The sequence below is a fragment of the Gopherus flavomarginatus genome, chromosome 1, assembly GCF_025201925.1.
Source record: "Gopherus flavomarginatus isolate rGopFla2 chromosome 1, rGopFla2.mat.asm, whole genome shotgun sequence".
Taxonomy (NCBI): domain Eukaryota; kingdom Metazoa; phylum Chordata; order Testudines; family Testudinidae; genus Gopherus; species Gopherus flavomarginatus.
This window is the reverse complement of record NC_066617.1, coordinates 171,965,495-171,978,279: the sequence shown is the minus strand read 5'-3', so window position 1 is coordinate 171,978,279 and position 12,785 is coordinate 171,965,495. Positions and strand designations below refer to the sequence as shown.

Sequence of the window (12,785 nt, the reverse complement as noted above, 5' to 3'; positions counted from 1 at the left end):
TCAGTGGGGATCCTGGCTGCAACACACTGGCATAGGTTCTGGTAAGGCTGCAGCCAGACTGGGGTCAGCTGCCCCCGGGCTACTTCCGTACTTCCCCTCGGGACCTACCTGGGTCCTAATGTCAGCCTCTGCAGGGTCCATGATCATGGGCTCGTCGCGGCCAGGGCTGGATGGTAGGTCCAGGAACTCCTCCAGATAGTCGGCCCAGGGTAGCTACGGGGGCTTCTCTGGGTAGCAGGAGCGGGGAAGCTCTGGGGGCTCCTCTGGGTAGCGGGCGCGGGGAAGCTCCGGCAGCTCTTCCAGGTAGCGTACACTGGGGAACTCAGGCCAGTCTGGGCGGCTCCCCTGGGCCACAGGAGTTTCCCAGTCTCGAGCTCCCTGCGGGACATCTGCTCTCTCCAGCGGCTGGGGCCTGACTGAGCTGTGAGGGCCGGCCTTTATAGTTCCGAGTCGGCGCCTGACCCTTTGAGGGGCGGGCTCAGAACTCCTGAGCCCCGCCCACTCTGGCCTCCGGCTGGTCTCTTCCTCCTCTGGGCCGGAGGGGAGCCACACTGCCTCACTACAGTCCCCCACAAAGATCTCTTCCTAATCCAATAGTAAGAGACTGGTTTAAATTTTGAAGCATCAGATTTTTATAGCTGTTCCAAAATTTGTTAGCTGGAGTCGAAGAGAGATTGGACACTTATGTGGATAAACAATATCCAGCGTTATAGTTAAAGCTAAATTCTTGGCCCCAATGTCCTGTAACAATGACCTCCCACTGAGAGATCAAGTCGTTGCCCTTTTTCCCCACCTCCAAAGTGAAATTGCCTCTAGATCTCCCACTTGTGTCCTCAGCTCTCCAAAGTCTTGCAATTGCTAGTCTACCTAGCAGTGGTGGTGTTCATGCACTCTGGCTGGCTCTGGGCCTGTCAGTCGCTGCTGAGGCAATACTCAAAGCTTTCTGTGTTGTATCACTACTACCAGCAGTGGCTCCAGGCACCAGTGCTCCCCTTGCCTGCGGCGGCAAGCTGCGGAGGGCGGCCTGCCGGTCCCTGTGAGGGCGGCAGTCGGGTTGCCTTCAGTGGTATTTCTGCGGGAACTCCGCCAGTCCCACAGATTTGGCAGCAATTCAGCAGCGGGTACGCCGAAGTTGCGGGACCGGGGAGTAGGCAAGCCGCCGAAAGCAGCGTGCCTGCTGTGCTTGGGGGCAGCAAAAAAGCTAGAGCCACCCCTGACTACTACTGTTCCTTTATAAGTAGGCAGCAGTCAGAAAATGAATTGGTTCTGGATCTCTGGGGGACGTGAGTGGTGAAGCAGCAGGTAAACAGTAGGATGGTGGGACAAAGAATTCATAAGGGGAGGGGAGGAGAAGGGGAGATACCCACCCTTACACTGTTTTACTGGTAGAGTTTGCCACATGAACACCACAGGGAGCAGGTCTGCTGGGTATGAAGATGTCATTTTTCAATCACTTTTTCGAAGCAGATACACATTTTAATGAGCGTCATTTTGGATCATTAGTACCAGTGGCGACAGGCTGCTGGAATTCCTCTTTGGGGCATGGAAGTATATTGAGAAGCCATTTTTTGTAGTCCAGTCCAGACAATGTCAGTATCAGCTGCTTAGCACAGAGCTGCCCCATGGCTCACAGGGGAGGATATGCTATGTACTAAGGCTCTTTTCCACACTGATTTAGGCTGAGCTGTGTATTATCCTTTTCAAATGCCATGGAAGATTTTCACAGCAAGGTGCTTTATAAATGAGCTTATATTATATTGTATTAGATGACCCGCTTATGCAAGATTGCTGCCAGAATGAAAGCAGATCTTACTTGTTAAACACTATTTTTTTAATCTTCCTTAGGATGGATTTATAGACTTTTTGGAGTTTATAGCCGCAATAAATTTGGTTATACGAGGGAAAATCGACCAAAAACTGAAATGGTATTTTAAGCTATATGATGCTGATGGAAACGGATCTATTGACAAAAAGGAACTCCTAAGCATATTCACGGTAAGCAAGTTATATACAGTATCAAGTCCATTTAACATAGCACATTGCCTTTGGCGGAGTGATTTGCCGTGTAACATAAATTATTCAACTACAGTTTACCAAATATTCTGGTTGCAGATGTTCTCACCATTATTTATGCTTGTTGAGATATATGTATCTGAGTATTTTACTTCAAGCCTTATCCTCCAGGTGTACCACTTGAGTCAAAGAGAAATACTATAAATCAGTTCTTTACAGTAGAGAGATTATTTTGATAAACTGCACTATACTGAATAAAAAAACCTGTACCAGCATAATGAATGGAGCTGATCAACTTTTTTGAACCAGTTTTTTCATGGAACAGTGGCCTATTCTCAAAGTAAACTTTTTACACACAAAAAATGATGCTATCACAATTTCCCAATTTTTGTGAAATTTTCCACAATATCAACTTTTATTGAAATAGTATTCGGAGCAGTTACTTTTGTTTAAAAACTCAGTTATCAGTAAGCAAATACAGTTTTGGTAAATTTAATGAAATGTTGTGGAAGAACCTCAAAATTATTATGATATAATTTTTTATAAAAATTCAGAAAATTTCATGGAACCAAACAATTTAAAAATTATATGCAAAATTATTTCCCCATTCAACCAACTCTGATGAATAATAATTTGCATTTAAATAGTTCCTTTCATCTAAAATGACTTAAGGTGCTTTGCAAACTTATGAAACTGTCTTAAAAACAAATCAAAAGTATAGGAGGACTCTTTACAGACAGGTAGGACAAGGTTCTTGCTCCAAAGAGCATACAATCTAAATGAAGACTCAACATGAGTCTTCTCCTGATTCGTTGCTGCTGCCGATGAGTGGCTGGTATCTTCCAGAAGAGCTGGGACCCTTTCAAGGTCTACTACCAGAAAGGCAAGATGTGGTAGTTAGGTTAGCCATATGTTGGCAAGAAGGAAGTTGCTGGACCTCATACTTCTGAGCTGCTCTGAAGAGAGGAAGAAGAGAGGCCCAGATCACTCACTGGCTCATGTTGAATCTTACACTTCTCTAATATAGGTGTTACACGTCTTATGTAGCTGGGGAAACTAAGGTGCAGACTCTGTGAGCTGGCCTTTATCTAACCAGGGCAATTGCAATGATTTAAATTGCAATGATTTTTAAACCAAGAGTTAAAGCCAGCACACCCCCGGTGTGGACATTCTTATTTCAGTTTGAATGTCTTACTTTAGTTTAACTTAATCCAGTTGCCAATTGATTTAACATAAACTAAAATAAATCACTTATGCCAAATAAGATTGTCCACACTTTGGTTTGCATCAGCTTAACTGTACCACTCACTTTGTGCAGTAATAACCAAAGTATTCCCTACACAGGAAAGCTGAACCAGTGTAAACCTAAGATGTGAATGTAAAATGATAAAGTCCTGCTCCCTTGCTGTAACCACTACACTACAATTAACCGTGATAAAGTGTTCTGCCTTCTACCCAAAGCTTCAGTAGGTTCATGTAGAATGCTAAAATTGAATGTAATTTGAAGTATGATCAGATGAATGCAGACTAATTCATATAGCTATTCTTAAAGACTGGCTATTAATTAAAGTATTGCCCATAAAATAGCTCAAGGCAAGGACAGTCTTGGTCAGATTCCCACAGCAGATGCTGGATATGATACACTTTAAATTTCAATATTAGGATAAAAGTAATAATAAACTCTAACATCGGATTTTTCTGTACCATTAGGAATGTGGCAATGTCTATATCCATAGCTGGTTATATCACACAGCAAATTTGTTGAGCGTTTATGTTTAATGAGTCTGTTGGCATCATTTACAATTAAAGAGCCATACTTTGTGGCTTTAGCCCATTGATACAGACAGCACAGTGGTAGTGAGGCCACTTTTTTGATTGACAGCATTTTACTTACCCTGAGATGTTGACTTTTCATCTCTGTTGCTAGATTGAATCTTGGGTGGCAGTGATTAGAGATGAACGCTAATCTTTCTACTTCATGATCAGCAAATATTTGTCCAATGACTTTTTTTGGTTTGCAAAAATATTCATGGAAAACAAGTCTCACATATACTCCTATGACTGCCTGCAAATTTGCAGGCATTTTGAAATGCCTGAGTCCTCCCCTGCCTCTTCATAAGTGCCATCCAGTCAGTGAAGAGATTTACATGACCAATCACAAATAAATAATCAATAGCTAATCATTACAAATAAACCATATACTGAAATATATTCAGATATAATGCTTGGGATTTATAGATTGTATTATTATTTATAAACTTGCGGGGCAATGGGGGATAGCTCAATGATTTGAGCATTGGCCTGCTAAGCCCAAGGTTGTGAGCTTAATCTTTGAGGGGGCCACTTAGGGATCTGGGGCAAAAAATCAGTACTTGGTCCTGCTAGTGAAGGCAGGGGGCTGGATTCAATGACCTTTCAGGGTCCCTTCCAGTTCTATAAGATACATATATCTCCATATAATCAGGAGTCATTTGAGTTAAAACATTCAACAAAATCTCTTTGGAGATGATTTAGGAAGAGGGTGACCAGATGTCCCAATTTTATAGGGACAGTCCCAATATTTGGGTTTTTTTCTTATATCAGCACCTATTACCTCTCACTCCACCCCACCCCTATGTTTCACACATGCTGTCTGGTCACCCTAATTAGGAACAGAAATAAAGGGCTAATATCATAGCCTCAATTCTCTTCTACCATTGGATCAACAGCTATAGGAGTAACTCTAAGGCCTGATTCAGCAGATGCCTTAAGCATTTGCCAAGTGCATTGTGGAACTGGAGTTTCAGTCATTATTAGTGGGCAGTACTTCTACATCACATCACAACTGGCACTAAATGACAATCTTAGCAGAGAAGACTGCAACCTTTGCATTTTCATTCCTAGGGGCAAGTCCCTCCACCAACAAGAAAGTGGTAAAGAAGCTTCTGTTTAACTCAATTGGAGGATAAGTAAAGGCCTTCAATATCCAGGGCTATCAGTCTGACATTTATTTGTGATCACTGAAAAAAAATTTTTTTTTCAACAGGAAAGTTACATAAATATTCTCACCATGTTCATTCCACTGTGTAAAATATAGTTGTTGTTTTTTTAAAATTGCACAGAACATTATGCATCATCCAAACCATAGAATTCTCTAGGGCAGGATACAAGTCCTGCTGTGGAATCTAAAGTGTGATTCAGAATTGAGGTGTCACATGATTTGACAGGACCTTTAATGGTATGTAAATTAGGTCTATAATTCTTCAGGCTCTGTTATGATAATTAAATTTCCAATCCTCATTACTGAAGATTTACTTGAATCCATAGCTGTTTCTTTTAGTGGCTCAAATGGATTGTTAAGCTGAAGTGTCATAGCCAAGTGCCCCAGTTGCTGCCGCGTCCTTTCTTAGTTTGAGGGAGCAAACCCTGAAAACTCTTCCTTTATTTGTGTTTTCAGGCTATCCAGGCTATTAATGGCAACCAGGGTATGACTCCTGAAGAGTTCACAAACATGGTATTTCAGAAGATAGATGTAAACAATGATGGTAAGAGTCTGTACCTCTTCACCTGACTTTGTCATTGTTTTTTCTGGGAGGAATGGGGGGAATATTGAATATATATGCATACAAAGATTGAAGTGATTAGCAGTAGTAGTAGACCTCCTTCTTCTCTCATTTACATGTACGTCAGAGGAGTTACTCCTGATTTCAACTGTTGTATCAACTAGAGCAGCGGTGGGCAAACTATAGCCTGTGGGCTGGATCCAGCCCATGGGATTGCCACTCCTGTGGCGCCACGGGCCCTGCGCAGCTGCTGGAAGTGTCTGGCACCAAGTCCCTGCGGCCCCTGGGGGAAGGGAGACAGAGGACTTTGTGCACTGCCCTCACCTGCAGGCACTGTCCCCGCAGCTCCCATTGGGCGGGAATGGGGAACTGTGGCCAATGGGAACTTTAGGGGAGGTACTTGCAGATGAGGCCAGGGCGTGGAGCCCTCTGCCCTCCCTCCCCCAGGGCTGCAGGGACGTGGTGCTGGTTACTTCTGGGAGTGGCGTGGGGCCAGGGCAGGCAGGGAGCCTGTCTTAGCCCCGCTGCGTGCCACTGCCACCCTGGAGCTGCTCCAGGTAAGCGGTGCCGGGCCAGAGCCCACATCCCAGCCTCTTGCTGCACCCCAACCCCCTGCCCTAAGCCCCCTGCCACATACAGAACCCTCCTGCACCCCAACCCCCTGCCCTGGGCCCCCTTGTACATTCTGCACCCCTCCTGCACCCAACCCCCTGCCCTGAGCCCCCTAACCTTGAGCCCCCTGCTGCATCCCAACCCCCTGCCTTGAGCCCCCTGACACACCCTTCCTGCACCCCAGCTCCCGGCCTCCTGCCCTGAGCCCCCTTGTACACCCCGCACCACTCCAGTGCCCCAACACCTTGCCCTAAGCCCCTTCCTGCACACCACACCCCTCCCGCACCCCAACCCTCTGCCCCAGCCCTACATTCATGGCCCTGCATGCAATTTCCGCACCCATATGTGGCCCTTGGGCCAAAAAGTTTGCCCATCCCGGAACTAGAAAGTATCATCAGGCCCATTGACTTACATGCACATAATGGCTGTAGGGCCCCCATATTGTTTTTTTCTAAAATATTGTGCATCACAAGACAACATAGAATTGAAAATGCATTTGGAAACTAAAATCTTGATCCACCATTTGGAGTTGGGGCAAATGTTTATAATATGAAGTTGTCAAACTTCATAATTTGAGCCACATCTTAATAGTGTCTTGTGGTCACCTCTCCTGTCAGTGGTGATCAGGCAGACCACATCGCCCTCCCAGTAGCAATCACATAACATTTGTGTGACTATTACCACAATTGCTGACAAATCAGCAATATTAAGAAAATATTATGTAGCAAGGCCATGCATTATCAGGTTTTTATTGTATAGCTGTTCGTAACTAACGTTTACCTTTAAAAATAACCCGCATGCAGTATTTACAAATCATAAATAGTATCCGCTTGGATGCACTTTTCCTGTCACTTGGCTCATCTTTTGTCAGAACTCAGATTCCAGGCTCCAAATGTCAAATGCCAATGTTCTGGACTCTACAATCAATCATATTGTTATGCTTAATTTTGTTTCTGTTATAAACATCTATTCATTACAAGAAAATATATATCTGAGCTAGACCTGCAACTAAAAATATAATATCAATAGCCTGTTCCTATCAATGAGGTGGCATGCTGTGAATTAGAATGTGCTCAGGCAACCGCCCCTCATGATGCACCCATGTCCCCTCCAAGGTTAGTCCCTTCTCAGACAGTGACAATAGATAAGCTGTAAGGGAACAGGGTTCCCCCAGCTTGAGAAGAGGAACCAGCTCTCCCTCCTACCCCCCGCATCCCAATTTTAGCCAAGGAGGGAAGCTGTACTCCCCCTGCATTTAATCCCTGTAAGACACAGAGAAATGTTGAATGATGCCTTTCCTCATACTAAAATAGGAATAATCCATGGTTGTGGGTTGATAATGAAAGCAGTTCTTATGCAGGCGAAAGTCCTACTGAGTTCAGTGAGACTTAAATGTGTGATTGCCTGGAGTGAGTGGCCCTCTGGAGTCCCAATCAGTGGGGATCTCATGATGTAACCTCCTATCCCCTCCCTCCCTCCTACTTATAATTAAAATATTCTCACATGCATATAGCTGAGTGTTCATACAACTGTTATAAATTCGGACAGGTTGGCTGGCGGTGGGGAGGAGATAGATCAGGGCAGACTGGTTGGGGGCAGAGGGAGGATTGACTTGAGCAGGCCAGTATGAAGGATGGGAAGTGCAGAAAGAGAGAAAAAGATGTAGAAGGTAATATGAAGAGGCAACAGACAAAGGGTCCCACCTTGTAGAATAGCCAAGCCAAGGGCAGGCTACAGGCAAGGGGATGGAAGGTAGCAGAAGTGGCTGGGACTGAAAAGGGGATCACCACAGAGGAAGTGGGGCAGCGTGAAAAAAGCCCAGCATACTGGCTCAGTTCCCATTTCACACAATGATTATATAATGGTGGTGTGATGTACGGAGGAGGAGTGAACACCATGCACAGAACTCCAACTCTCTGCCTTCCTGCAAGGTCCCCTTCTAGTGTGAAGCTCCCTGAATGGCAGTTTCTGCCGCCTGCCAGCTTATACATGAGGCTACCCATTAATACAATGTAGACTATTCATGTGAGACAAGGGTGGAAATGCTCTTTGCAGACTGTAGTATATCTTTATATACTGTTCTAGAGCAGACATGTACTAACTAAACTGCATCAACACACTTGAGACTGGTCTTTGACTTTGTTGCTGAAGCCTGTGAGGGAAAATTTGCTGTTTCTCCTGTTCCTGGTAGGTGTGAATTAGTTTTCAAAGATGGCTTGTAACTTCCAAGGCATTATAGGATTATGGGGTCTCCCAAACAGCAGGGCTCCAAATGGCCACTTCTGTTGCTTATAAGGATTTTCCTGATGAGATCACTAAGCACCACTGGGCAATTTTACTGCACATGATAATGCAGTGGGTTCACTGCAGCGTGGCTATCTGAATACATAGTAAGAGTTATAACACAATTGACAGCATAATTCAGGATTCTATTGCTTTAATATCTAATGCCAGCTGGTCAATTTTCAACAGTAGGGCTAGTGAGATTAAATTAAGTGTAATCATGGGATTTTCAAAAAAGCCTAAGTGTTAGGAGCACAGGTTCCACTGAAAGTCAGTGAAACTCGTGGCCCCAAATCACTGGGCTCTCTTGAAAATCCTATACTGAATTCTTAAAATTTATTCCTATATTTCTGCTGTTAATGAAACTGATTTATGTAGCAATTGGACTGTAATCAGTTAACCATAGCAAAAAGAATCTGTAAATAACATTGCAATCAGACCAGGATTCGGGCCTAGCATTTTGCAGGAGGTGCTCCAGCGCGTCTGACGGTAGAAAATCAAACTAAAAGTAAACTGTTTCTTCCTAGTTCTGATAGCTGCATCTCAACACTGTCTTTAATTCTGGTGTTCAGCACAGACTCTGGAAATCTGGAGCACTTCACATGAGTCTGTCATTATCTAATCAATATTTGTGCTCTGAGTGTCCAGTTACAACACAGGCTTCAAATACATCAGGACTGATTACTAGAGCTGAGAATAGATGTCACTGTGCAGCAGCTAACTGTAAACACCATAGTTTGGAGGAGCTTGCCTGCATAAGTGTTATCAATTCCTTTATAGAGCAGTTAAGTTTTGCTTTTATGCAGCTTTCACTAGTGGCCTTTTCCCTCCCAGGAAATGCAGAGCATTCATAGCTGCCATTGACTTCAGTCGGAGCTGTGGTTGATTAGCTCCTCTGTAACAGACAAAAACTACCTATGATCTGATTTTCAGAGTTTGAAATAAAACAGGCAGGGTAGGCAATGCCAGTTCCATACTCCCAGTGATCTCTGTTCAGATCTTGAGTGAGACAGAACAGCAAAACAACAAGGGACCCAACTCACAGAAAACAGCCATCCCTTGGGTGTTGTGTTAATTTAGATGGACCCTATGGGTCCAAAGAGTCAAAGGAGTTAACATATCCCAGTCTCTCCCCACATTAAACAGTATTAAACAAGGTTCGGGGTTTGGTATACAGGCACCTCAGCTTGCCTAGTGCTATGGCAAACACATCATTAACAATCGTTTAAACCATTTATTAAAAATACAGGAAAAAAGGAAAAACAGTCACTGCCTTTGAAGAGTGAGCTATTAAGTAAGGCAGTGGTCCCCAATGCAGTGCCCACGGGTCCCATGGCGCCCGCTGGGGCATCTATTTGTGCCCACGTACTGGCCCGCGGACAAGCATCTGCGGAAATGCCACCGAAAAGCGGTAACGTCAAGAGGCGTCACTGCCAAAATGCCACCAAAAAGTAGTGTCATCAAGAGGTTATGCCTCTGAAATGCTGCCGATTTTCTGTAGCATTTCAGCGGCAACGCCTCTTGATGTTGCTGCTTCTCAGTGTCATTTCGGTGGATGCTTGTCCGCTGGCCATGGTCCTCGGTGGCTCGTCATCCAGAGCCCGCCAGACAAAAAAGGTTGGGGACCACTGAAGTAAAGCTTTCATTTCAACGACATGCCTTGTTCTCTTTCCCTTTGGCTAGAAGCTTTTAAAAGAAAACCCTTTTCTTCAACAGTTTTTTAGGTGGTATTAAAGATGGTAACAACTGCCCTTTTGGGGGAAAAGAGAAGTTAGTTGGACTGGAGTTACCGTTATAAAGTTGGATCCCATTTCCTGACAGACAAAACAAGACAAACACGCTAAAGGGGAGAGAAAAGAACAGCAAAGATAGAAGATGCAGCTTCTATCTCTGGTGTTGACTTTCACTTGCAACCTCACTTCTGGAAAAACACAGGCATGGCACAAGGTCTATTGAGCCACTCTAAGACCTGGCATCCAGGACCTGTGTCAGGCTGTTAGGGCATTGCTTTTAGCTGCCTTTCTGGTCACAGGTTTACAGTGGTATTGCAAAATGGCCAACTAAGCTAGACTCTTATTAGACAGAAGGAAAAAGTAGAGGAATAGAAGAGAAGAAATTAGGTGTGGCTGGAAAAGGATAAAGAAGGGGGATGGGGCAGAGGGAGGTGACAGTCTTTTACAGCCCAAGTGGTGGTTGGGATTCAGCCAGAGTCAGTGGAAGTGGTGATGTCATCTTAATTTCTCTCAAGGCCTGGTCTGGTCAGGGCATTTCTCGATATCAGGTTGACAAATGCTCAACAGCATTACAGTAGATCCTGGGGTCCCTGGAGATGGTGGGAGGGTTAGCCATGATGGTTAAGCTCACTGCAGAGGTTGTCAGTGGACAGCTTCTTTTCTGCTTCTTTTCTAATTTCCCTTCCAAAGTTTTTTTCTTTTAAGGCTCCCAAAAGGGATTGATGGACAGAACAGCTCATCAACTCATTATTTGTCCACCAATAAGGCCCATTTCTGACACATCAGTTTTGGTTCATTGATTTCCAGTCCCACACGCCTCTTGTTTACCAGGCATGATCTTGACACACTCCTTGAGTTATATCAGTCGGTCTTTTTTTGTTTGGACTAATTCCATCTTTCTGTTTCCCTTTTGCACCTTTTCTCATCAACATTTATTGTGACATTTTATAAATTTTAATCCATTTTCCAACAGTGATGCTCACAAGTGGGGTAAATTTGTAAGCCCAATTATTACAACAAGGCTAAGAGCGGTCTAATAACCTCTGACGTCCAGTTTCTAAACTGCATTTTATTTCATTTTAGGGGAACTGACATTAGAAGAGTTTATCAATGGTGTGGAAAGCGACGTGAACCTGTTGGAACTGATTTCAAAAAGTTTTGACCTTTCCAATGTACTTAAAGTGATACAAAGTGGAAGGCGGCACAGCATCTGAGGTTTTCTGACCCTGAGCGGGGTCTGTGACACCACGGATATTGGAGGGAAGATAATATTTAGTACTTTCACAGAGCTTTAAATCTTCCAAGCTCTGCATAGACAGTCGCTGATGTCAAAGTCCAGGAATAATTGTCACTTTAGAGATTTCACCCTTGAGTACAGACCTTTTTTTTCTTCTTGTCAATGGATGCTGCAGCCACTGAACATGAAACTTTATCTGCACACAATAGTAAATCTATTTGTTGCAGTACAACAAGCATCTCTGATCACTTTCAACACCTTTCAGAGTAATGAATAAACACTGACAACAGTACAAAAAGTAACCTTTGCAGAAGACCTTCAGCTAATGAATTGCTTCTTTTAAGTACAGGTTGTTTAACCTACAATTTACAATGTGGTGTTAAACCATTAGATAGGATTGGCTTCTATCTGTATCAATTATGAATGAAGCTTAAAATAGGAGTGGATTATCTCGGAAACACCTCAATCAGCTTACTGTGCCAGAGATAAACATCCATTTGGAAAAGCTGTTCTTGGTTTTATTACATCTGTAAATTAAAGTGACTTAATGCTTTGATATTCGATGGGGGGCTTATTAAACCTAGTTTTCATCTCACCTTAATCTTAATGCAACCATTAATCAATTCATTAGCCTTTGGAACTGTCGAGTAACACAGCTCCATATGGAGCAATTATTAAAAAGTCCAGAAGACAGTTTAAAAAACCCCCACAATTTTACTTTATAAATAATAAGATTAGTTGCCTTAGCTGAAAAGAAACTTCATGAGCAGACTGCAGAGGCAGAATTATAGTTCCCTCTGGTTGCACTGAGGACTGAGTCTCTCTCAAATCTGCAACAGTTATCAAATTACAAGCATTATATTATAAGAATAAATTCTCATTGGCTGATCATACCATGGGGCATGACACCGGTGCTAGTTTCTTTTGAAAGCACCAGCTTCATGCACGTTAATGCTTGCATGGGCTATTGCACCACATAGATAAAGGAAAATTATCAAGGCTTGAAAATGAAAATGTTTTTCTCCCAAATTCACTTCAAATCTGTGTCCAATTGCACATAATATGTGCCACATCATCTGTAATTATTATACCAGTTGCTGGTTTGATCAATACAGCAGACAGCCAGGGTATGCAACAAGCAACACTTGACATTATAAACAGTCCTGACATTCTATCTTTGACATTTAAATCTTTTATTTCCCTTCCAAAAAATGGAATGATAAATGAGACTGCTGATGGGTTAGAACTTTAAAATCATCTATTTATTCATTATAGACACATTACTATGTCAACATCAGTCTCATTTTTTTTCCAACTTAAGGACTAAAAAAGTGGGTTTGAAAAAAATGATATGGGATATTTCTG

The 12,785-nt window shown here is 43.3% G+C and overlaps 1 protein-coding gene across 1 annotated transcript in view; it reads left to right on the top strand.

Annotated features, from left to right (window-relative positions):
* GUCA1C (guanylate cyclase activator 1C) overlaps positions 1–11,397 on the top strand; it is a 42,702-nt gene extending 31,305 nt beyond the window's left edge. The window contains exons 2-4 of the mRNA XM_050962274.1: positions 1,846–1,995; positions 5,450–5,537; positions 11,267–11,397. Coding sequence (XP_050818231.1) covers positions 1,846–1,995; positions 5,450–5,537; positions 11,267–11,397 — 369 coding nt within the window. The remainder of the gene's footprint in view (positions 1–1,845; positions 1,996–5,449; positions 5,538–11,266) is intronic.
* The last annotated feature ends 1,388 nt before the right edge of the window (positions 11,398–12,785 follow it).